Source organism: Haemaphysalis longicornis, unplaced genomic scaffold, assembly GCF_048455015.1.
Source record: "Haemaphysalis longicornis isolate Haplotype H1 unplaced genomic scaffold, Haemaphysalis longicornis Haplotype H1 scaffold_7, whole genome shotgun sequence".
NCBI classification, from domain to species: domain Eukaryota; kingdom Metazoa; phylum Arthropoda; class Arachnida; order Ixodida; family Ixodidae; genus Haemaphysalis; species Haemaphysalis longicornis.
In genome coordinates, this window is record NW_027526422.1 from 132,276,047 (window position 1) to 132,302,711 (window position 26,665).

General features: G+C 47.4%; 1 protein-coding gene across 2 annotated transcripts in view; it reads right to left on the reverse strand.

Moving 5' to 3' along the window:
• Positions 1-292: 292 nt before the first annotated feature.
• Positions 293-26,665, reverse strand: part of LOC144147002 (poly(A) RNA polymerase GLD2-like) — a 28,831-nt gene continuing 2,458 nt past the window's right edge. Inside the window, exons 1-10 of one of the 2 annotated variants that reach the window (XM_077679005.1) lie at positions 25,912-26,047; positions 25,281-25,645; positions 23,453-23,540; positions 14,881-15,034; positions 12,180-12,271; positions 10,639-10,702; positions 8,914-9,195; positions 7,358-7,404; positions 5,311-5,560; positions 293-746 (exon numbers count right to left, since the gene is read on the reverse strand). In XM_077679005.1, coding sequence (XP_077535131.1) covers positions 550-746; positions 5,311-5,560; positions 7,358-7,404; positions 8,914-9,195; positions 10,639-10,702; positions 12,180-12,271; positions 14,881-15,034; positions 23,453-23,540; positions 25,281-25,633 — 1,527 coding nt within the window. In that variant the 5' untranslated portion in view covers positions 25,634-25,645; positions 25,912-26,047 and the 3' untranslated portion in view covers positions 293-549. Of the gene's footprint in view, positions 747-5,310; positions 5,561-7,357; positions 7,405-8,913; positions 9,196-10,638; positions 10,703-12,179; positions 12,272-14,880; positions 15,035-23,452; positions 23,541-25,280; positions 25,646-25,911; positions 26,048-26,665 lie in introns of those variants that run through there. The other variant, XM_077679004.1, reaches the window with a different exon arrangement.

Genomic DNA, 26,665 nt, shown 5'->3' on the forward strand with positions numbered 1-26,665 from the left:
CCTCACCTGTGGCCATGCAGCTGGTGACATCTAGAGCGGTAAAAGCCTTTTTGACATCTTCCCAGGATGGCACCTTAGACAAAGTGTGCCTTGGAAACTATTAATAAAGCCCCTTTCCTTCCTTCCGCTGTCAGAAATTCTTTTAGAGATGTTGCATTGCCCTGGAGTTCTCAACTTACTCCCAGCCTTTGTTGAGCGTGCGGACAATGCCGCGACGACAACAACGCCGATGGAGAGATGCTCGCAAGCAAGAGATGCGTCGCATATAAAAAAATAAGACGGAGAGAGGCAGTCAGGATTTCCCAAAACATGGGAATAGAAACATTTTATTGTACACTGAATTCTATTATCGTATCGTGGCCATGAGAGAAAAATTCTCTCATCTGAAATCGCCTGGAGTGGCTTCAGGCACTGTAGGTATTTACACAGTGGAACTTATTATTAAACAGTTTGTATTTCACAGCCTGCACCGCACATTTGCAGGATGACTGTCGAGCTGCGAGACACAAATAAAAACGGAACAGAACGCAACGAAAAGCTCACAGCACACTACACCACGGGCGGCCCTCTGAGGAACGTGGGCGACCAACCGCCGCGCGGGCTGCTCCCGAGGCCAGGCAGCATCAAACAGTCGGGCTCGTGGCTGCTCTCCAGGGCTTGCAGGGTGTCGTGAAAGGCGTGCACAATGAGCTGGAATGCGTCCCAGTCGTACACCGACCGTGCCGTGTTCGTCTGGTCAAAGGGCTCTGCACCGGCACATCAGAGAGATCAAAGAGGAAAAATTTGTCATCGCACATCGCATCTACAGTGGAATCTCGATAAATAGAAATGAGTTGAATGGAACTACTGTTTAAATGGAACGAACGCTTCACAACTGGTTTCTTTTGTATTAAAGGAGCACTGACACCAATTTTCGACGTTAATATTATTGCACAGTTCGCTTGTGCTTGTGTATTCTCTCTTCGTCCTCGTCTTGCTAGCGCGTTTTATCTCATTATGTGTCACCAACAGGCCCAAACCTCGTCCCTCTTCGCTTCCTTCACTCAGCAGGATACCCTGGCTGAAATATGAGCGGCCTGCGACGCGAAGAACATAGTTCAATTGGATCTCATTTATCGCGCCGACGGAGAAGCGCGCGGAGCGGCACTCAGCAAACGGACATCAGCGTGACATCACCCCGTGAAGCCAAAAGAAGTGACGCGACAGCACTCGTCAAAAACTCGTGACGTCACTTCACGTGCATGACCCCACGAGCGGCGAGCGGGTGCAACACCCTCTCAAGCGGGCACCAGTGACGTCCGCACAAAGCAGTGAGGTCAGGCCGGGATTCTGTCATATGCGCAGTTTGCGATGAAAGCGCGGGAATTTGAAACAAACGATTTTCAGGCCGTTCAATAAAATTAACTATCGCGGGCTGAAGTATTTGAAGTGCTGTTTCAGGTTCGCCAGTCCATTAGGCATCGATAAAAAAGTGTAACATAAAATTTTTGTGTCAGTGCAAATTTCATTAATCAGAACGTAAATTTTCTGACCACCGCGTAAACAGAACTGAAAACAGTCTCGAAACCGCAACTATTTGGACAAAAGCAGCGCACTCGCAGTACGCATTACTGTTACCCCCCTCTCGCCCCGGATATTTTTTCATCTCCAGCGGTTTCTGATTTTCTCTGACCTTGTGCAGTGTCTCTGACTTTGTGCGGTGGTTTCTGACTCTGTGCGGTGTCATATGCGACATTTTGCCGTGAAGATGGCATAGGGCAGTGGAGAAACGACCGCACAATGACACTGCGTTGTCCAGGAAGTTGGAGGTAATCAACAACTTCGAGAGCGGTCCCTTCACAAAAACGGCACTTGCGATGAAGTATGCAAGTCCTCAAGAGTTTTGAGCGTTTACATGCTCTGGGCAATAAGCGACTTGCATTAAACCAAATCGAGTTGTGTAGATGGCCCCCAAATAAGTTGTCGCTGATGTCAAGGAACGACTTATCAAGCAACTTCTCATAGTGCTGTGGCCAAGTTTGACAGAGCAAAGCCAGTGGTGGCCAACTTGTTCGGTGTGCATGACTACAAATGTCGAAAGTGGCCAACTCAAACCGCGGCAAACTCAAACTCGAATACCAGCTTCCCCTAGCTGGTATTCGAGGCCCACCTGTGGGATAACACTACGTTGACAAAACTGGACTGGGCCATGGCGGCCGCTTTTCTGATGGAGGCAAAAAGCGAAAACACCCGTCTGAGATTTTTGTGCACGTTAAAGGAGCCATGAAGACAAAATACAAGTTGGGTTTATTAGAAAGACTGCTTAGCCCCGATAACAATGATACCAATATCATCGCAATCTTCAAACAAATAACGGAGATATGAAAGAAAACGTGTGAAGCAGTCACGACCCCCCAGCCAATTTCCCGCAAGTTTTCTACGACGTCACGGAACCTTGTTTGTGCAATTGGTGGCTGCCTAACTGACCTGTCACGACGAAACATGACTGGACGTCTGTAATGGGGCCTCTAGTTCCATTTGACCGCATCACTTGAATGCTAACGTGCAGTTAACGCACTGAAAATTGTTTTATTGTTGGCCCGTATGACGTCATTTTTGCTCATAACACGTCACTGTGGCGCCAAATTTGAAATTTTTTAAATACTTCTTGCTTTTTCTTCGTTAAAAAAAAACATATTTTGTGGCTGTAATGGAGCTGAGTGAGATACTGAATCCTAGTTCTTTCAAATTAACTGAATCCTAGTTCTTTCAAATTAAACGAAGTTGTATTTTCTCTTCATGGCTCCTCTAAAGATACCCAGGTGGTCAAAATTAATCCAGAGCCCTCCACAATGGCGTACCTCATTGTCAATGAGTAGCTTCGGCACATTAAAAGGGCCATGAGGACAAAAATACAAGTTTGTTTTATTAAAAAAATTTACTGTCTTATAGTGCCCTCAACGCTTCTCCAACACCAAACGACACTTTATTCGCTGAGCAATTAAACAATTTAAGCCGAAATTTCAATTTTCCCACCACACCGTGTGTTTTGTAAAGTCGACAATGAGGTATCCAGGGCCGAGTTATAAAACCAAAGGTGGTATGTTGACTAAGCCTGCCACCCACAGCAAGAACACATTCTCTGTGAGCTTGGTTACCGTCTGCCTTCATAACCAGACTGCTGAACCAGCACTGTACACACGTTTTTTTTTCTCACCGATCTTGTATCTCATATCATTACGGATGATAGTAATCATGTCGTGAAATATCGTGCACCACTCGACAGGAAGGGTCACACAAGTGGCAGTGTCGCTTCTGTCAACTGGTCAGTGCCACGTCAGACAAGCCCAACACACTCAATGGCTGTGCAGCTTCGGCCGGCATTGTGTGCTTCTATGTTTACCTGTTCAACTGCACATTCCATTGCTTAGCCTAACATTCTTACTGCTATAGCCTGTATTCAATAGCGAGGCACGCATGCAGGCAACCGTGAGAGTGCGCCGTCACTGGTTACGCCGGGCTCCACGGGATGGCGGTACTTGTCCGTGCTAAGCGCATGACATGAGTTGGACATTCCAAGCTCTAGTCCGCCGAACACAAAGTAATGCCTCGACTCCAATGTGAGTGCGATTAATAACATCTCAGTTGACACCACCGTTGAGAATCGGGTTGAAACGGAGCAGACGACACACGCCGGTGTTATATTTTTCTTCGGCGCGCGGCCGCAGTGGTACAAGCGGCACCATGTCCATGGCCCTTTGGCCATGTCCATGGCCATTTTCAGTGTTGCCAAGCGAATAAACCGTGAGCTGCAAGCTTATTATCTTGTTCTGCAAGCTTATTATCCTTGTTTAAAGCAGTTTAATTTGCACTGAATTTTGTCGGCCTCAGCCAGTCGTAATAGGTTCATATAATAGGTAATACATAGGTAATAGGTAATACGTAGGTATGCTATCATAAGTAATACATCATAGGTTCAGTGTGGACAAGTCGATAGTGGGTCGAATGGACATTCGCTTTCTTCCGAATTGTGCAGCTAACATGAGTGAAGTTTGAATTAAAAGTGATGTCAATTTTTCAAATTAACCAAATTTTCCTTTTGCCTTCATGGCCCCTTTAAAACCCCAAAATCTGAAGAAAAAAAAAACTGCATCCGAACTAAGTATTTACGTAATTTCACGTTTCTTTCATGCATATTCAGAAGCAAACTTCAATAGTTTCAAGCTTCTTCAAGGGTCTGTGAGGGTTCCAGGACTATCCAAGAACTTAAAAACAAGCTGAAGGGTTATTAAAGGACCCCCATGAACCCTGTCTTGGCATTTAACCCTTTCAGTCACGAATTATTATATTCACTGCAGAAAAATTCCATACTTGGAGGTTTAGCAGTGTCAAGTGTCTAGAAGTAAGAAAAAAAAGTTCAGTCTCTCTAGAATACTTATTACACAAATGGCGTCGCGTCCTCATACAGAGACTTCATTACTCAATCCTGCTTTTCCTTATAAAAGATAATAAATATCCTGAGGCAGTTTACAAACAAGGAGGTGAAATAATAACTTCTGCACATGAAAGAGGTGTTTTTAGCCTTTATAAATGATTTACGCCGCAGTAAAAGAGAACATAGGACGGCAACACACCGGAGCTCCCAAAAAAACTAAGTGGCGTCCATTTTGAATCGATGTTTACGAGTGCGGTTCCGCCATTCCACCTCACATGGTGCTACCTTTCACTTCCGTAGGTTTCAAACATCAGCCGCACCGCTCTGCAGCATGAACTCTTCTCGTTTTTACGAGGAAAACGAGGAAGAAAGTCACGTCTCCATATGGAGACACAGTGACTGAAAGGGTTAAAGCTACACTGCAAAGATTCAAGCATTATCTCGTTCATATTACGCTAAGCCTGATACTTGGACTGTGGCACTCTCCCTCCTATCAGCGGGAACATCTGGACTCATTATCTGACTACCTTGGGGATAATGGCGTTGCTACATTACAGGCGAACAGTGAGGACAGTTCAAGTTATATTCAATGTCCCTAAACAGGATGCTATCTTTTATTTTATTTTTTCCCAATTTTTCTTCTACTCTTCTTACTAATCCGATATCTTTTCCCCATTCCCCTTCCTGCAAAGTAGCATGTCCTCGAACACATGTCGCAAACCTTTAAGAGAAATAATACTAAGTAATAAAGAGTAATAATAATAACGACATATTGATAAGGGTAATAATAATAAAGACCGTAACGATAATAGTAACCTTTGCATCGCTCATAATAAACAGCCTTTCCCCCCTCCTTCACTCCAGTCCTCCGACCTCTGTGCCCGTCGCTCACTCACCCTCGATGCAGACGTACTTCCACTGCGTGCGGCCGCATCCCGGCACGTGGTGCGCCTGCGCCTGCGACCGGCTGAGCGGCTCCCCGAGGCGCACACACACCACCGAGCGCGAAAAGCTGAACCGGTTGGCATAGAAGTCCACAAAGCCCGCAAACAGGGCACCCAGGCTCTGGCTGTTCTCCGAGTGCCACTGCGGAGGGTCTTCGCCCAGCCGCAGCAGTCGCACGTCCCCGTCGCAACGGAAACGGTTCTGCCACGGGGAGCAAGAGAAAACACCCACCACAAAATGCGTAAATATATTAACAGAGAAGCTGTTTGGCAAATCTTAATTTTTCGTGTCCGCAGTTAAAAAATACCAAGAAATTGCTGAGCACGCGCACGTGAGCGCGGGCGTCGCGGTGACCACACGGCAGTTAACAAGATCAAGAAAATGCCGTGCACTTATGTGTGCGTGCCTCGCGACGACTGCCCAGCGTCCCCTGCACACGTTTGTTAAACCAATCATGCCCACTTAAAGAGATTGGCAAAAAACTGCAGCATTCGCCGTAATCGTGGCATTTGCTCAGGATGCGAAAGACACATCAAAGCGTACGCCCCTCTGTTACGGGGCGTACTTCCACAGCACGCGCCCGGCTAACCACAAACGCACACCACGCCAGTAACGGGCAACTGACCCCGAGGCTTTATTCGCCTTTGAATATATACACATGGGCAACCGTGGAAGTGGTGCCCTCTCTCGATCGGTAGGACACACACCAATGGTCGCCATGGTGCCATCTGTCTATATGAGCACACACTACACCTCCAAGGTGATGTCCAATGATTATCACTTCCAAAAAGATGAAAGAAGCTAGCTCACACTTATAGCAACAATGATGGACTGAAGGTCCATCAAGCCACAAAGAAAGAAGAAGCAAATCGGCTGCAATCGTGGACTTGGACCTTCGTGATGGCTGTGAGGGTTGCGTGCGGCTTCGCTACCTTCAGGTCTTACGCGTTGGTGTGAGCTTTGTTCCTTTTTTTGTTACAGTGTTATTTACAGAACGCTACACCATTATGTCGTATCACACTGTTACACTGGCCAGCGGCCAATCACGTGCGAGGAAAATCTGACATCCGCCTGACTGCATTTCATGTGGATGGCCAATCCTCTGTGAGAAAGGAAATGGATGCCTGGTGTTGGTTGAAATGTACCTTAAACGCAGAAAACTGGGCGTGTTGGTACATGAGTGAAAAGAAGAAAAAAGGGAACGGTGCTAGAAAGTCGTCGCCATCCTTTCTCTGTCCCTGTCTCTCTTGTTTGCGCTGCTTTTTTCCTTTTTTCCTTCAAAAATGTGCCCTGTTATGCAGAAGAGTAAGTAGAAGACGACACTACCAGCTTGTGATCGTCCTTCATTTTCCACACCTTCATCTGGCATTTCATACGCTCACTGAATAAAGCCTACATCCGCCTAGCATGTCCGCAGCGATGTTGTCCCACAGCAAAGAATAACGCAGGGTTCTTTAAATAAATAAAGTTAATCGAAGCGAGAGCTTGCGCTCCACAACAACCCGGAAGAAAACGCAAATGGCAAAGAAGCACCCAACAAACTGACGCGCACAGTCGAGCGACAGCCAATGGAATGCTGCAGCGTTTGGTTCGCACACGCATATCTCGGAACACACTCCTTTCCGAAAACACCCTATCATATCGGGAACATTTCCACTCACACAAGAACTGCCACAGTTAAAGGCACCCCTTCCCTATGAAACGAGGCTGCCCGTTGCAGCATACGACGGAAGGAGCAAACAAACGTTCCACTGGAAACACAGGATAGGGTAAGTGGGTAGGGTAGGGTGCTGGTAACGAAACGTCAACAAAACAAATTCCAGTGCTTAATTCGTGGCAATACTGCAAGAAGAATACGCTTCCTCAGTTCAACAGAACAAAATTAAGCAGCCTGTGGCGGTGTTTGATTGGCCGTGACTACGATCCACCAGACGGCGCACAGAATGCCACCACCCACTCTTTCCCGATCGCCCATGCAGGGAAAGGCCTCACACTCACCGGCTGCATCTTCTGTAGACAGGGCAGCACGGGCGGCTTGCAGCCGTCTGGACAGAAAAGAGGAAAACAAGGAGGGGGTCACAATGACTGCTCGCAATTCTCAATGCAGTACCACCAACATAACGTCAGGGCAGAATTAGTGCTCCTTTCTGGCTTACTGCCCCCTCATTGCCTCTGTAAGAGTGGATACACACATGCAGACGTGTGCCACGCTTAACAAGTAATGCAGAATAATACAATCACACCGCTGCCCTACCGGGGCCACTCGGAGAAATGGGCTTGTACACGGGCTGTGGTCACCAAAAGCTCTTAAAGTGCTCGTATGATCTCACTTGGCTGCCATATGCCATCAACAACGGCAAGACAAACACGGCATTTCATGGTTGTGATGATTACACAAGTATATACGTGCAATGGCGCTTCCATTCCTGCTGTCAAATTTTAAAAGAGAAGAATTTTCTTCTGCAAATTTTTCATAAACGCGATAAATACCCTTCATCACGACTCCTCGCATGTGTGGGGCATGCGCTGTGATTTTTTTTTTTTTCACTAGTTGTTCCACACAGTAAAGCTTCCCAGTTGAGAGTCAGCCCTTGTTTTTCGTTTTCACTTTGTGTGCAATGCGTGTTCAGCTTGCTGATTTCCCCAGAGAGCGAGTGGCAGTTTCTGCAGAGACGAGAAAAGCGTCTGGCATCATTTTGACTGCGCTGACGCGAAGTTGCCCTCTCGTCTGGCTCTGCCCCTGCTGCCCACGTTTCAGCCATTTTTTTTGTCCTTGCCACAGCGACACCTGCCCCTCCCTGCCTGTGCGCTCCCATCGTGCCTGCTGATCCCCATCTCGCTTTCAGGTTATCTTGTAAGCTCGCTTGCTCAATCAGCTCAGCAACATTCTCAACCATGTTTTTATTATTTTTTATTATTTAAATTTTGTATTTCTCTCTCCTTCTTCCTCGCTAATGCACCCCACAGGCAAGCACACCAAGGTGCCAGGCCACCTGCGGGCACGACAGAAAACAAACAAGACAAACAGACAAGCTTCTCCTCGAAAAGGTGCAGCGCCTTACCTGTTCCGACTGAAAGAGAAGCGGCGAATGCGAATTCATTTCTAGCTGCTCTGCAGCCACACAACAAGACACTGTTTTCCACAACTGCCTGGCTGGATGACTACTCATGTACCTGGTTTCATGAACTTCGTGCGGTGCTTGGGGAGATGGAGGAGGGGAGCTATAGCTGCCATCAGCTGCAGTGCTATTATAAGTCAATGGGAGCAGTGAACGTGCAACGAAGATGTGCTGCCACAGATGCATGGATGGCTTTGATTATGTTTGCTTTGCTTTGACGGATTGCCTAGATCACAAGGATTGATCGTGTGCTTGGAGAAAATGCGCCATGCAACCACGACTTTCTCCTGCACGTTTGTCAGCGCCTCTTCCCACCTACAGCCCTCCACGAAGTCACCTGGGCAGAGTATAAACTGAAGAAGAAGACAAAGACGAGGACAAGAAGGAGGAGGAGGAAGAGGAGGAGGAGAATTGCGGATGGAGAAAGGGGCTTACACTGCAGGTACTGGACGATCATGAGGGCGACGGAGTAGGAGGAGAGGGTGCCGTTCTTGGCGTCGTTGATGCCGTGTGCGCGCGCCCACGCCTTGACGGCCAGGGCCAGGGGCCCCACCCGGGGGTCGAGGCGCGCGTAGCACTGTAGCAGGTGCGTGTTGCGCAGGCCCACCGCGTTGTTCACGTTCAGGTCCACCTCCACGCCACCGCTGGGGCTGTCGCGGAAGCGCAGGATGGGAACCTTGGCCTGGATCAGCTGCGGGCGGCCGCCCAGGCACCAGCCTGGGAACATACGCACGCGCTCATCTCGGTCTTTGCGGCCAAACCTACCCCACCACCAAAGAAGGTGGCAGCCAAGGAAGTGCATGACAAATGGGCTACCTTGTGCGGCTCCACTTTATTAAAGTGAGAGCTTTCTCAGTGAAACTGATGGCATTCTGTCAAAAAACTAATACACTTCCCCATTGGTTGGACAACCGAAAAGCTCTAGTCAGATCTCTGGACACACAGTGCATGGGTGAAACCGGGCTCCTTCCATTGTGTCGCGAAAAAGAAAGGGTTCTATATAAGACAACACACACATTGATCATGAAGAAGAAGTAAAACAGTATACCTTTATCTCATAAACCCCATATCGCTATGCATTTAGGTCGTTTGCAGATACAATACCACACTGTTGGAGAGACTGTCTGAATAGACAGTTCGACCAAGGAGCAACACTAGACCTCCGGAAATACCCTCATATGGAAACGAAACTGGCCAGCGAACAGCTGGCGGTGTGCAAGGCTGGTTTGAAGTGGTCTTGTTGTCGGAACTGATATATGGCGAGTGGGCGTTATCTTTTGACTTGCATCAGAAGTTCTTATCGCAGAAATCGGGTTAGGGGGGGGGGGGGGGGGGGGAATCAGGAGCGGCATGCTTTTTTTCAAGGCTAAGTAGCGGGCGCTGAAGGCGCCAAGGCAGATAGGCTTGAAGTTAAGTAAGTGCATAGTAGCGCAAAATATAAATTTCGCGATGCAGAAACGAACTTGAAACTTGTAAACTGCTTACGAATGGTCCTGTGGTAAGTAAAACTACAACACGACCCAAACCAACGCAAAGGCAATGAAACTGCCTAAAGTCATAAATTAACTTTGCAGACAGGCACTGCTTGATATGTTCACACGATTTCAGTGATTATTACTGTCAGAGTGCAAACCTCACCATTGAAAATCATCTCCTGAATCACCATTAGTGCCCTGATAACACGAACCAAATGCTGATGCAGATTTATTACGAGCAGCATGCCTTCTGTGGTAGCAGTGACGCACAATGACCATGCCCCTTTTCCACACCAAGGTGATGCAAATGCGTGTCAAAAATCACGTTTTTGATGCAAAAATGAAAACTCATTTTGAATGGGCATTTTCTGAGCTAACCATAGCTTTACGTGTTCCAGAAACGCCTCGAATGCTATGAAAAGGGGTTCCCAAGTTATCGTTCAAATTGAACGATTTTGAATAGGCGCTAACGAAAGAGTTAAGCTGTGTCTGTGTCGGCAGCCACCGATGGGAGAGAGAAGATAAGTTCTGGGAGAAGAAAAGCATCGGGGCAAGTGCGAACACCTTGGGAACACCGGGGTACATTTCTCAGCCGACCTGGCCTTTTCAAACACCAGTGCTGTTCCTTTCCAGCATTCTCTACAGCTCACTAGTTCTAGTTGCGCTATCCCACAGACTTACTCACCGGTCCGGGCGATGCAACGAGATGCGTGACTCAGGATCATCCTGGCGTGCTGCCTCTGGTCTACCTGCAGAGCCCGTGCAAGACCAGACAAGGTCTGTACTGGTTCGTACTGAATATATACATCAAATTTGCAAGTTCCTTATGCAAATAATAATTCTGAAATAGAAAGCCGTCTTTTTTCTTCTTTCAGCTTTAGAATTTGCAGAGTACATGAGCACAGTATATCCTCGATGCAGTACACCTTTTGCCATGTCTCCAACCGGGCAACAACACTTGCTGAGAAGCATAAGCGGGAGCGCTAGCCTTGAAAACCAATTCTGTTGTTTTGTTTTTGAAGACACCTGAATGCAATTTCCAAGTTACATATATCCCCAACACTAACATTACATGACCACAGCATTCTATGCAGCAGTATACAATTATTCCCCAAGTTGCAACCACCTAACAAAACACTTCACACGCGTTCCTTAGGAAAGCCCTGGGAAGCACTAAAAGACAACAATTTGTTGCAATTTGCTGTAGTGAGTCCTAGAAACCCACCCGGGGGCATAAAAAATCCGCTCTTTTTTTTCAATAAAATTTTAAAACAGTAAAATTTTAACACAACGTTGACTTTGACGTCAGTACGGATAATATTTACCACGTTTTTTGGTAAATTTGGTTCACCATAATTGGTTCACCATAATTTGGTAATTGTGGTGAACCAAGCTGCAGGCGTCATTTCAGAAGACCACAAAACAAAAGAGATATTCTACATGTTCAAAACGAAATGAACACAGCAGCAGCTGTCCACGTTGGGCAGGAATGGTGATGGTGCAAAGTGTGCCTCGATTTTCGCACTGGGGCAAAATTTTGAAGCCTCCCAGACCACCTAATATGTTTTTTTCATTACATGCATGAATTTTGCACCGAAAATTAGAGAGAACATAGTTCATACGATATGCAGCACAAAGCATAGTCTTTAAAAAAAAAAATGCAGATGGACGAACTCGCAGAGCCGGTCGCAAGCATCACAGATCAGACATGCAGTGCATTATAAAGAATATAGCTGGCATTCATTTCAGTAGCGAAGCTCCGGGCGTTCGGTACGGACAATAATTTGCTGTACCCGCACTTGTCCTATGTGGGTTTCGTTGTATGTTAGGATTATACCCTACGAGTACAGTCAATCCCAGAGATAAAATAGAGTTGTAGAGGACGTCAATGCCAATCATCAGAGGGAACTACGCAATGCTCATCCGTTCACCAAGGCCAAGACCAGACACAAGGAGAGGAACACGTGAATTCAGGAAGAACAAAAAAAAAAAAAGTTGGTGCCACCGAGTGATGCAACCAACACATACGAAGTAACACAAGATAGACACTCCACACATTACTTGTGCACAGCAATAACGGGCTTGAGAAACAAGCACAATTCCAGGAACACTTTTAGGAAAAAGGCAAAGTTCGTAGAACCACTGGCGGAAGAAATAACATCCTACACTAGCAAAAGTTGCCAGTTACGCAGGCGGAAAAGCTTGCCCCCCAAGTTGACATCTTACCTGTTCCTCAGTCAGCATGAGGCACATGTCGGCGTCACTTGAATCTGAGCCAAATCCGTTCAGCGACGATCCCACCACGTACAGGCCGCAAACTGCACATTTACCACAAGGCACGCTCTGTTGTTATCATCATCATTGACCCGCCTATTTCGAATCACTGCAGGACAAAGGCTTCCCTCATGATATCCAACTGCACTTTCCGTAGCCGTTCTTTTGCACCAAATGTCGTTACGGCCGCCCTCCATCGAGTTATCAATGTTGCTTTTTGTTCGCTTCGATTCGATTTTCCCGCTCCTAGTCGCAGTGGTGCTGGGTGGGCGAAATGCTCCTTGTCCTCTCAATGTTTTTCTCTCGCTGCCTCTCCCTCAGCTCAACTAGAGGCGTGCATACACAACAACGATCATCGCTGCTGCCGGAGCAACATGAAAAGGCAAGGCTCGAGCGCGCTCGAGCCTTGTCTCGAGCACACTCGAGCCAAGGCTCAAGCTTGCATTGTAGCATACTACTAGGAGAACTCTCATACCAGAGTTCTGAGAACCACAAAAAAAAAAAGAGGTTGCCCCATACACAGGGACAAACTGCAGCACAAAGTCTTTTCACTTAGCATTAGCAAAAGGTGAGATACTCGTTGGTATAGCATGAAGCCAAGCTGAACAACAGAACTGATGTCGTGCAAAGAGCCGCACAACTTTGTGTACTGTGTTTGACGTCAAGTTTTGCCACTCCGTATTATTGCAGATCAGTGTATCTCGCCGCTTGTCGCATTCGCGCACAGTCCCATTTTTGTAACTTGAGTAAAGTGTTGAAGTGCCATTTCGGCTGCCATCTTTACTGTCCAAGCAGTGTACGTTTTCGCGGCTGTGCGCCGGTCTCGGCAAGGCCTAGGCAGGGCAACAGGGCAGAGAGAAGAAGCGAGGGGACGACGGCATCACCTCCTCCCCCTGTGCCTTTTGTGTTGTTGGCATGACAATCACAAGTCATTCATGCCCGCCCAGGGCCACTAGGGGAGGATTTGCCACTAGTCCCAGAATTAGCTGGGATGCTCAATTGAGGGCTAAGAGGCTTGCTCACTGTCCCATCTCTAGGCAACCCACCCACCGGTTGTCCAACCAATAGAGTTTCATACTATTATATACTAGAGGGAAATCTGGCACTGTATTCGCGGGTCGCTGTGTGCGACGCCATTGCAGCTAGCGACGTTCCTCGCCTCCTTGGCTTGGTTAGCCACATGGCTTCTTTTTCGTCTAGAAGCCAAAAGGGGTAACATTGTCTTTTTGTTCATCTTCCATGAAGCTTCTAAATAATCCCTGACAAATAAGGCTGCATTCCAATTCGCGGACAGCTTCGTAGACAGCCTACAAAGCAGTCTAACTAGACGTCTAAAGGAATAAAATTGGAACGGCGCCGCGGTCGCAAGCGCAACACCAGCGCAGACGACAGCGTCATAGCAGACATGTTGAACTGCGCAAGCCGCAGGTTTCGTAAGTATTAATACCGTTGTTATTACAAATGTTACGTAATTGAAAAATTAAACAAAGTCATCTTCATCACTAGTAACTTATACTAAATATTGAAATAAAGGAACAAGTGCTTTTGCTTTAACATTAATACGCAAAAAGGTGGCGCTGGCGTCACTTATTAGTTTAGACAGGAAGGTAGCCTGCATCGTTGCTGACTTCGATGCTGTCTCCTTGAAGCAGTCTTCGTTGACTGCTTCGTTCGAATTGGAACGGGGATTATCATGGCGTACTGTCCGCGAAGACGGTAACGAAGCTGTCTAAACGGTAAATTGGAATGCACCCTAAATCTTTCTGTAGCTTTAATTTTATAATAACAGAACAAATTCGATTAATCTTCTGCAGTAATATTGTTGCATTTTTGCAGCCAAAGCCAACTTTTCAGCCTGTTCGTGAGCCATGCCAAGGACAAGTGGAACGTGCCTGCTTGGTACATGACGGCACGCTCGCTAAAGCGCAGCTCCCCTAGACAGTGGCGCCAGATTTCTCTCTAGTATGTATTAGTATGAAACTCTATGGTCCAACCCAACTTCCCTTCTATCTCTTAATTTGAGCTATTCAAGATGCTCTCTTTCTCTACCTAAGCATGGCTCTTCTAAATCCTCTTCCTATGGCTCAATGGGCAAAGCTAAGTTTTCTTTCAAGGTTCTCAACGAACCCCCAATTATGCATTATGTGGGTAGTCTAATTATCTAATGAGGAAGTCTAATTGTTAAGTGTGGATACCATTGCTTTCGTTATTGTTTTATCTGTAAAAAAACGGGATGGGCAAATAGAAGACGGAGACTTTTTCTACACTGTTCTTGCCAGGTGCACATGTCTTTGCAGCCATTCTCTTTCCCTTGGCTTTCTGAAAGGCAATTGTGGCCCAGTCCTATGACCAAAAAAAAGGGGGGTTCACTAGAGGCAACATGTAGCAGCGCATGCATCCTGTTGCAGTTTGGTGCAATCAACGAAGCACTCTCATCGATCACTGAGCAAAGTGTGCAAGTATCAGAGGCCACCGACAATGCCCACAGCCGCATACCGAGACACTTCCCAGGACTGTGCAGCTCACTCTTTCCGTTGCTCTCTTCTTTCCAACCCCCTCCCGAGCGCATCCTCTCCATTTGTCGTCACTCTTGTCCTTTCCCCCCATTAACCCCGACTTCATTCATCGCGTTGCCTTCCTTTTGTGAACTCACGGGGGAAGATGGCGCGCAGCGTGCTGTGCAGCCGGTCCCTGAGCTCCATCTTGCGCCTGAGCAGGTCGTGCGAGTGGCAGTGCTTCCGGTAGTACGCCCACAGGGCCTCCGTCACCGCCTGCCAGCCGTCGCCCGACTCCGAGACCTTCGAGCCCTGACGAACAGAGGGAAGGCACATTGCCGGAGTTAGAAAAAAAAAACTTGTAATAAAAACTAAGAAAGTTGAGAGAGGTGCGAAAGCTAAAAGTGCATCCAACCTTCGCTGAAAGTGCATCCAGTCAATCACCAAACCCTCGAAGAACTAGATTGCGAACGAACAAGAAACCCATGCGATGATTTTTCGCACACTTACTAAACGTATTTTACAAACGATCTAAATGTATACCGATACGTCGTTTATGAGACAAAGGCATACATACTCTCGCTTCGTGATCGACGCAGGTGTCGTCTTATCTAGAACCATTCATTTCTCACAATTTTCCAAGTAACTGTTTTGACACAATGGAAGGCCGGTTTCACACACGCATCATCCCCCCAGAATTGTTATCAGAGTTTTTCCGCCTACCAACCAGTCTATGGGGTTTAGTTTTATGACGGCACCACCAATCCCACTAAGAAAGCTTTGTGAGCGATACGCCTGTGCTTGCGCACTCACATTGCCACCTGCATGTTTCTACGGCGGACGTAAATTTCCTCGTCATTGGAAACGTCTTATGGGATGGTCGTAACCGTGTGGTCCACCTCGACCGTCATGTTTACACACACGTTTTGCACAGCGAAGACACACCTGCTGGCCAGTAGCACGCTGTGTAGACGTCACCACCTCCAGGCGCAGGGACGTGATAAACATGCGTCAAATGGGGCTTCCCTGCCACCAGTCACTTCCTTCACGCAAAGGCCAGCGTTAAGATAACACCCGGTGGCTCCTACCCTGCCCGAAAGCAGCAGCAGCAGCCCCCACAAAAAATGGGAGGGAAAACAGCCCCAAAGTAAATGCCCCAAAATGGCAGGTGGGAAAAATAAAACGACTGCAATCGCTCCAACCATGAAACACTCCGAAAGGTATTAACTAGGGGTGTGCGAATATTCGAAACTTCGAATATTCGATTCGAATTTTTCAGTATTCGATTCGATTCGAACGACACTTTTATTGTTCGAAATATTCGAACCACCCAAAACTAAAAAAAAAATTAATTCAGAGCGTGTCTCAGCAGCAAAGTCGCGAAGCATATACACGGCGAACGGTACGTGCTTTCGCAGACTATCGGTGTTTATTCGTAGTTACAGTGGACTCTCGATGATACGATTCTGGGGGTGCGAATTTCTGGATGATACAAATTTCCGAAAAGTCCCGGCGAAATTGCATTGTTTGCAATGGGAAAAATTTCGGCTGTTACGAACGGACCTGCGCGGCCCGGCGGAAGATACGAACGAGCCGGCGAGGCACCCGACTGCCGAACGAGCAAGTGACGGCTCTCGCTCCCCTGTTTGTCACTCTTTCTCCAGAAACGGCCGGGCTGTTGTTTTCTGCTCGCGAAAACGCTCTGCGCACGGCCAACGCGCGCTAGGGTTGCCACCTTCCCGGTTTTGAACCGGCCCGACCGGTTTTTTAAACAGCGGGCCGGTTGCCGGTCCATATCTAAAACCGGCCGTCATCAGCCGGTTTTTTGGCTTTTGTGCCGTGATTATGTCCGTTTTGGCGTTTTATAAGCGTCAATTCAACAACTAAGACGATAAATACGTGTCGACAAGCTGCGCAAAGACACGCGAGCAGAGAAAATACGCGGGCGAGCGCGCTGCCTCAGATGCAGGGGGACCTAAGGGAAGAACAAAATAACGAAATTCTACCGCCGCGGTCAGCAATTGCGGTTACTTTTCACTGAAGCACATGCAGAGCGATTAACCAAGCTCTCAATCACTTTCAGTACAAAAGTTATGCTGATTTCTCTCTAAGAAAACACTACAATAAAGGGCACTGCATGTTAAAAAACATGGCGTCTTTTTTCAACACATATCCCCCCCCCCTCCCCCCCCGGAAGGCCCGTTTTTTTTTTTCGGGGAAAGGTGGTAACCCTAACGCGCGCTGACACCGCCGCGAAACCACTCCCACTCCCACGCTGCGCGCGGCGCGGCCGGCGGCGTCAACATGGCGTCGGCTCCAGCCGCGAAGTGGCGCGGGCGCTCAAGCGACCGCTTCTAACCGCTCTTTAAAATGCGGCTCAAGGGAGACACGAAGTTGATTGCGCGGTAAAAGAGCTGATAATGCATGCGAAAACGGTACTATAAAACATCATCCGCGCCGATAGTGAAAGCGCCCATTAAATATTTGCCGGGGTGCTAAGCCTAACCATCTCCGGCGGAGCCAAGCCGGCTGTCTCGATCTCATCGCAAGTAGTCAGGCTCCTCCATTTTGCCGCACGCGTCGTGCGTCATTTTCTGACCGAGGTAGGCGCTACTGCGGGCGCGAAATCGTCGATGCGGGCGTGAAAATGCAGCGCTCACAGAGCCGAGGCGAGCGAATCACGTGCAAAAACGCACCATGCGGTTCACGCTTGACTGTTGCGGCGTGTAGCGAGCTTGGGCACAGCGAGTGAAGAGACGAGCGCGAAGCCACTCCAGAAAGGGCTGCTTTGCGACATGGGGGTTAAAAAAAGCAGAAAAAAATCAACGAATTTCTTCACGCGAAAGTAAGAAAAGAAATAAACGAAAACTTTTTTCAGCGCCCAATTTTTTGGTCTGTGTTGGTTCATACGAATTTCGGATTGTACGAATATTTTTCGCGGTCCCGCGAGATTAGTATCATCGAGATTTTACTGTATCAGCGCGCGGCAATGTGCACGGGCTCGGGCATGCCAGCCACTAGTGTCTCAAGTGAGCGGCTGTTTTCGGTATCTGGTGGAGTCGTGACGAGCAGGAGGTTGTCACTGCTCCCCGAACATGTCGAGCAGTTAAACTTTCTCCATGTTAACATTTAAGCACGGTGTAGGAAGGAGAGGTGACTGACCGCCTCGGAGGCGCAGCAGAGCAGCTCCATGGAGAACTTGTTCGGGTTCGCCTTCTTTCTACCAGAGGGCGCTAGTAGTATCGGGGCCATGCGAGCCGCGGACGGTGCGTAAATACAGTAAAGCTGCTAGGGCGGCTCCGGTCTTTTCGGTACAGGACGTTTCGGTACGGGGCGTTTCGGTACGGTCTTTCCGTTGCACAGACTTTTTGGGACACGGTCGTTTCGGGACACGGGCGTTTCGGGACACGGACCTTTCGGGATACGGGTGTTTCGGTACAAAGACGAATTTCGGCAAGCGCTTTAGGCGGAGCGCGTTGTTTACGGGGTGGTTGCAAGCATGCAATTCGTACCTATTTATTACAGATGTTCTTGTTCGCGATTTTGCGTTATTTTAGGCAAGGCGATGGTTTTATAGCCTTGCTAGATAAAAAAAATCTGTTTATGTATTAAATATTGGCTGAGATATTTGTAGCACTTAAACAACATAATTGTTCATTATTTTGTTTTTTAGCGACTTGTAACAAATCAGTGACAGTATCATTGTGTTTTTCACTCGTTTTTGACGACTTCTTATCCCCTGTTTTCGGTTCGGTGAGATCAAAAATTTTTTTTATCACTTTGCGGAGTCCCTGCCAGAACGGCTGCGTAAATGAGTGCCACCGCACGGGGAAAGGAACCTGTGATTTTATAAAGTATTATGAAGATGTTGTAATTTCTAGGTATTCTGCGTTTGTGTGCGTTGCTTTCTTCTGATAACGCAAGTACTTAAGGCATTATTAGCAATGCATTATGGAAGGCACGTATTGTATCTTGCTGCACACTTCCATCCCGATTTATTCGTATAGTTAGCAAAGACTGCGGCGGGTTTATTGTGTTTATGAATCAAAATTTGGAAAAGTTGGAAGCGCCCTAAACAGAGTTTGATGTTTGATGGGCACAAGCGTCCTAAACAGAGTTTGCTATTTGATGGTGTGTGATTTCCTCAATATTTCTTGTTGGGAACATTTTTGTGTAAAACAGTGCAATAAACATGTATATGTTCGAACAAGGTTATTAGGCATGAGTTATTGTAAAAACATGTTGCAAAAAGTAACAACGCAGAAATAAAATAGATATGTTATTCATGTGTGCCCGAGTTAGCGAAATTCAAATTGCCTTCGTATGCCGTAGTCACCGTGACCGTAGTGGATAGCACTGGTGCACCGCAACATTTTTTTGCCCATACTGCTGTTTAAATTACTCGCAGAGGTGGCTGCGTCTTCGCAAAGAAGTGTTGAAGCTACGGTCGCTGTCGCGTCCCAAATAGCGCGCATGCGCTTCGGCCTTAAAATTCACATACTAACCCGAGACGTCCCTAAGAACCTCTGTTCTTTCGAAACGGTATTTTCGTTTGAAGCGACCATAAATTCATGCCACTGAAATCCAAGCGCGCGTTCTATACGGCGCAGTACGAGGCGCGTTTCCATGCCCGTGGCTACCGAAAACCCCCAGTACATGGCCCTCGTTCGAGCAGCGCCACCTACGAGCGCATACGTCCTCGCCGAACCAAGTTCCGCCGCGCTCGCCCGCCGCGTTGAGTCACCTCTCCTTCCTACACCGTGCATTTAAGTGAGTGCAGACCTTAACCTGTTGAGTGCAATGGCATTGTGTAATTCCTAATTTTACTTTGTGTGATTTGTTGTGCAATAAAGTTGCAGTTTTTGTGTCTCTCGATGGTGAAAACTTTAATTTCCCAAAAAACAATAAGTATTCGTATTCGAAAAATATTCGAAAAATATTCGATTCGATTCGAACTTTGTTTTTATTATTCGAATTCGTTTCAAAATTAAAAAATTGATATTCGCACACCCCTAGTATTAACTGAAATGGAACGAAGCAACCCATAGCCTAAAATGTATACGCACACCTTTTTTTTTTTTGCACGCTGCCCCCCTACAAACGATTTCGCACCTGCTTGCCATGCGGAATAGTTGGTTTTTCTTTTTCTTTTCTTTTTTTTTCTGGTGCAGTTGCATTTTCCGGGCCATTTTTTTTCCATACGCCCACTGCACTCCCGAAACCACCACGCACTTTCCTTACGTTTCACACACGTTACCTACGCTGTACCTCATTCTCCCAGAAATATGGTTTTGAATTTGCATGGCAAAATACGAGCAACCACCCCACCATATGCACCTTCCCCAGTTTTCACGCAAATTTATGCTGAAAAACCTACATTCCTGCTCAAAAAGATTCAATTATACGCAAGCACATTTCAAAGCTTAGGTGCCAAGGTGGCAGGCAATGGTTGATGGCGATCCATGTGAAAGTCAGACAGTGCATACTGATTGCAAGCAATGAACATGTGAGCCGCACAGGTTACTTGCACTGGCCCCATTCCACAGAAAAAAAAAAAGAAAAGAATTTACTTTCCTCAAGCAATTATCCAGCTTTCTCACCAGTATTGGCACCTTCCCATTCCCCACGGCCCAAATAGTCACCTACTAGGCAGGGCTGGTACAAAACAAACACACAACTCACGCTTGCGGTGCCAGCTGCTTTGGCAATCGCTGTCAACAATCACTGCTCTCATTCTCGATAGGTAGGAGAAACCATCGGCATCGCGGCTCACTATCTCCACATGTTCGAAAAGGAAAAGGGCGACTGCTTATCTGCGCTACAATATAATAGAAACTTGCTGCATGGAGAGGGGGAGGGGAGGGGAGGGGAAAAGGAGGGGTTCGCGATCTTCCAAGGTGCGTTAAGCAAGGACAGTCTTAGCTATCATGTGCGTGCAAATGAACAGGCAAACTGAAGTGACTATTTTTCTCTTTTCTATGTCAAGGTTGCAATATGGCTGATTCCGTCTTTTTCATTCTTTCTCGCGACCCTAAAACGATGCCCCAGTGGTGCTGGTTGATCAGCGGACCCACCAAACAACCGCACAATGAACGGTATTGCACTTCGGGCACCTGCATTATAAGCGGAAAGCTTATGCTTTGACTTCTGTGGGAGGCCTGCCGTTGGCCAGAAAAACCCGTGTTATATGTGGTCCCGCACTATAAGCAGTTACGTTTACAAATGGTCTACACTGTATTAGACGTAATACTGCCCATTGCACACAATATTGCGCACAACCATTGAAACAATGTACGGGCATCGCAGTGAATCGCTCCAATTAGGTTGTCATGTTAGCATTCTGCTTCCTTCCAGAAAAACAGAGAGGTGGATCACCGACATTTACCAGCACGTTGAATTTCTTTTTTACTTTAGTTGCTTTTGACTCCACAAGAACTCAAGCCAGTATGGGGACTTCGTCGTCATTGCTGAAAGTTGGCTCCACCACCGGTGCAAACACGTTTCAAGACAGCGCCAGCCCTGGCATCACCATCGCCCCACATAGCTACATCGCTGGACAGACTTTTAAGTGCGAATGCACTTTATAAGCGACCCGAAACCTTCCACCGCCGCCGGCGGCGGCGGCGGCGGCGGCGGCGTCCGCAGTCCTCCTCTCCCTAGCAACGGCGTGGAGCGGAGAGGAGCGTCGGTAGCAACGGCGCGGTGACGTCACTTCACCACGTGACCGCGCTCGCTCCGCCTCCTCGCCGTGGCTGCGCGGGTGCGCGCCGCTCCCCGCACCGCTCCTCACGCCGCGACGTCATGGTATGACGTCACAGCGCGCCTCCTCTCCTCAGCAGCTGCCGCGCGCCTCTCTCCACCGTGACGTCACACTCTCTCCTCTCCCCCTCGCTCGGCTGCAGCTGCCGTGCGCCGCTGTCCCTCTTCCCTTGCGCTCGCCTCCTCTCAGCCACCTGGCTCAGCGCGCTTGGCGCGGCGTACCCCCCTATATATGCAGCGATAAACTGCCAGACCTCCGTGGGTCAGCTCGCGCGCGCTCACGGGCAAATGCCAACGGATTTTAACTTTACTCCCCCTCATAGCATCACCCCGTGCATTCGCACTTAACCATGTTCACCCTCGGGGAAATGCTTGGGAGTTTTTTTGGACATGTGGAACAGAGTGAAACCTGGCCTGCACACTAATATTCACACTGCTCACCACACCGTGCAGTGCAGACAGCTATTTTTCTTTCAGCCATGAAAGGTGGTTGTGAGCGCAATGGCAGCTGTTTACCGATGTGCATGTGCCCGCAATGAAAATACCCACACCAAAAAAATTCACACGGTCTCTTGCGTTACCCCTAAGGCGACTTGAAGGAGGAGGCCCGAGTGGCTGGCAATGCAATAAGGACAGACGCACCACTTTGTTCTACGTTCTTTTTCCACATTCGCATCTTCCACAAACACATCTTTCCTCGTCATACGGCACAACTGTTTTGCCATCAACCCTTATATTTACACCCGCCGCGGTGGCTCAGTGGCTAAGGCGTTGCGCTGCTGAGCACGAGGTCGCGGGTTCGATTCCCGGCCGCGGCGGCCGCTTTTCTGATGGAGGCGAAAAGCAAAAACGCCCGTGTGTACGAGATTTCGGCGCACGTTAAAGATCCCCAGGTGGTCAAAATTAATCCGGAGCCCTCCACTACGGCGCGCCTCATCGCCTGCGTTGCGTCGGCGCGTTAAACCCTACAATCAATCAAATCAATCCTTATATTTACGTCCACAGAAATTCACTGTGTCATCCTTTTTTTTTTCTTTTTTTTTTCTTTTTACTTAGTCAGCCTTGTTAGCATCGCAGCTTCTCTGTTTGCTCATTCAGCCGCATTCTTTTACTCCCTCCATCTGTGGTGTACCGGCCCACTTCTAGCCACTGCCAAGTTTAAGGGGGGACACTGCTCTTAAAGCAGCTTCCTTTAATTGTTAAATAAACTCTGGCAAAATTGTCAGTCTTGCTGCTTTTTTTCCACTGATTTGAAATATGCCACTATTTTTTTCATTTGGTCAATTAGTTACCAAGATAATTAGAGATAATTCGTCATTTTTGGAGGAACGATAGACAAAACAGTGTCGGTCATAATACTGTAATCTTTATATTTTCCAATACTATGAACCCTGGCGGATGCAACAAGACAAGCAGTTTTTGATGCACCGCCTAGAACTAATTTTACAGCTCACTGAACTTTGGTGGCACTAGTGGCAAGGAACCATTTCGAATGCCCATTTTGAACACCAAAGTTTAATGAGCTGCAAAATTACTTCCAAACGGTGCATCAAAAAATCGATTTTCTTATTGCACTCACCAGGATTCATAGTGCTGGAAAATATAAAGATTACAGTTTTATGGCTAACACCGTTTTGTCTATTGTTCCTCCAAAAATGGCTAATTATCTTCAATTATCTTGGTAACTAATTGATTTACTCAAAAAAATAATTCCATATTTGAAATCAGTGGAAAGAAAGCAGCAAGACTGACAAGTTTCACAGAGTTCACTTAAAAATTTAAAGAAACTGTTTTAAGACCCATGTCCCCACTCAAGCTTGAGCCATGAAACACCTCGTGTTGTACATTTCTTTATCTACCCAAAGAGAAACTCTTTTTATACGCAATCGTTAATTCAAGCAGGTTAAAGGTTGACTATACTGTATTAGGCTTTCTCACCTCAATAATCAAAAATTTAGGGTTAGCACTCACCTGTTCGACCTTCGGGGTGGCTTGCGGACGCCGCTTGCTCGGCAAGGGCGCCTGATCCTCAGCCTCTTCCGCATCTTCCCACTCCCGCCTGCAACACAGCATCCCACACACTCCATGAAAAATCCCTCCCAAAAACTCTAAGGAATCCCCCTCCCTCCCAACACTGAGTATCCCTGGGTATCGTATAGGGTATCACTGCAGTGGCAACGGTAATAAGCACTTTCTCGAGTGCCATCGACAATGACACGTGCCCCGACATGTTCGGGCCATTTTCTTAGAAGTAAAAAAGAGAATAAGGAGACTCGCTACAGCATGCTTTTGGTCAACATTCTTGGAATTTTTAAGCCAGACAGCATGAGCTCCAAGTTAACTTTCAGAACGCAAGAAAAGACCTTTTTTTTTTTTCTAACACAGAGACCGACGTTTCACACTGAACCTCCGCACCGGCTTGAGAATCATCGGACTTTGTTGACTAACAAATCTCCCGTCGTGCTTCGGCTCATGCTTATGCACAAAGTGAGTTCAGGCTTTTCTGTGATAGACTTAAAAAACTCCTATCACTATTCCTTTCTCCCTTAGAAGTTGCAAGATTCAGCAATAAGAAGATGGCCCATGTGTCAGAAGGCAGTAGAAAAACATTGCGGTGATGTTCTTTGGACCAGCATACTGGTGCAAAGAATTTGGGCACTAGAGACCTCTTCCTAACCGCATGTGTTAGATACACAGCGATGGAGTCAGCATTTTAAGTTCTGGCATTTCATGCTTGGAGCAAGAAAAATGCCAGCTTAGAGAAGCTATGGAAGTTTTTGGAGCAGGTACCAAAGCATTTATTGTGACACTTAAAGGGTGAAAACATCATTCATTCAATCGAAAAGCACCAGTACTAGCAAGAGCTATGGATCATACACTGTTCAAAAAATGACAAAAGAAAAAAAAAACGGCTCTGAGTTCAACGCTATCTTGGAGGACATTTTGCTGGGCTGCATAATCCATACCTAATTTAATGCTATCTAAAACAGACAGCGATGTAACAATAACAGGAATGCCACCTACTCCCACCTATTTATTCGGATAACCTGCGTGCTTTTAAACGCAACAGCAGGTGTGCAACTCGTGCGAGGCTTGGGGCAAAATCCTTATTAAGAACTCCCAAGCTCCCTGGTCGTGGTAACCGGATAGAGAATAGAGGAAAAAAGACCACTCAAGGTATTTAAAAGTCGTGTGATGCCTGCACAAAAGAGATTCTTGAGTCATTGTAAAAAAAAAAAAAAGCGATGCCAACCGCATTAGCCGTCATGCCTCTTTTGGATCCGAGTACTGTGAAGCGCCTTCCTCATCACACAGCAGAAATGTGTCAAATCCTTTTCCACATAATATCCCGCTGCGTTCTCTTTTTCTACACAGCATACAACACTGACACCCTCTTTACAAGGTCTAACATACTACAAGAAGTCTACAAGACTTCTATACGACTTCTAACGCAACAAGTCTATGACTACTAAAAGAAGTCTACAAGACTTCTATACGACTTCTAAAGCAGCAAGTCTATGACGTCTACCAGAAGTTACGAATCAAGCTTTGCTCATTGCGAAAAAAAAAAAACGTAAGGAACAAAACTTTGACAGAGATCCCATTAAAGGAGTCAAAAGCTGGGCAGGCCGGGTGTGGCCTAACAGCAAATCGTAGCGCAAATCTACGACAAAGACGAAATGGAAGAGAACTGTCCAATGCAAGAGCTCGTTCTGCTCGGCTTCACTAAGTCATAAATTTTCACTATTTTTCCAATCAGCCGGAAAGCCAAGTGACTTCGGCTGGCCCACTCACTCACTTGCGGCGCTTGGCTTGCGGCTGCGGCTTCACACTGGCCTGTGGCTGCGGCTTCACACTGGCCTGTGGCTGCAGCTTCATGCTGGCCTGCGGCTGCAGCTTCACACTGGCCTGTGGCTGCAGTTTCATGCTGGCCTGTGGCTGCAGCTTCATGCTCGCCTGTGGCTGCGGCTTCACGCTGGCTTGTGGCTGTAGCTTGACACTGGCTTGTGGCCTGAGATCAGCCCGTGGCCTGAGATTAGCCCGTGGCGTGAGATAAACCCGTGGTCTGGCTGGTTGAGGCTGGGATGGGGAGGGTTGTGGCAGCAGTGGGCGTGGGAACAGCCCCGCTCGGAACACCGGATATGGTAGCATGTTGCTTCAACGCTGCACAAACAGAACCACTGCTGTCAAGAACGCCGTTCTTCCTTGGGCCAACAAGAAAAATCCACTCCAATGAAACAAGCCACACTTAATGTGTGGCCCATGAAAACATAATACAGTGAAACCACAGTTATACGTCTCCGGGTTTTAAAGAAGTACAGACAGGAAATTTTTACGTTGTTTTTTTTTCGTGGCTGTAGGTGCCTACAAGCTTACGAATCAAAAAATGGTACATTAGATTGTCAAACACAGCATTAATAATTACTTACAGCTCCGTTAATTCATGTCCGTTTTGGTTTTGGTGAAGCGAACACCAAGGCAGCCACCATGACAGGAAGGCGCATTTGACATCACTGTTCTCGTCACGCCACAACCAATGCCAGTTTGGGTGCACGCGCATGCGCCAGACCGGCCCACTTTGCTGTAGTTGCACATGACGTCAGTCCCAATAACTGTGACATAATGCACAAAGCGGAAAAGCGCGCCCAAAAGCATCGCGGCCGCCTCAATACGTCGTGGGAGCCCTGACAATGGCCATTTCGGTCAAAGCGCAGATGACGTCCTGAGCTCGCTCGATGGCGCGGAAGAGCTTCCTCGTGCACGCAAGGATTAAAAGTGATTTAAAATATGTTCTACTGAACTGTTACGGTTTAAACTTCCAAAGGGGGGTATCTCCACATACAAAGGAAGCTTTTTGACATAGTTATCTGAGCTTCGAAACCTTGTGTCAGTACTCCTTTAAGACACCCCGGGTTGTATGATGGACTAGTTGAGTCCAGGCAAAGTCTCCGTAGAAATAATGCATTAAAAACCTCGGTTATCCGACACGATTTCAAGCCCGACCCGCATTATGCAACTACCCCAAAGGCTGAGTTGCTACAATATGATGTATTTATTGCATGGGCCCGCCACTAGCAAGGTTGCTATGGGCCCAGATGATGTATTGCAAATCAAAATGTATTCCCTTCTTGGTAAATAAAGTTGAATTGAATTGAATTGAAGCGCTCTACCAACTGGCGGACG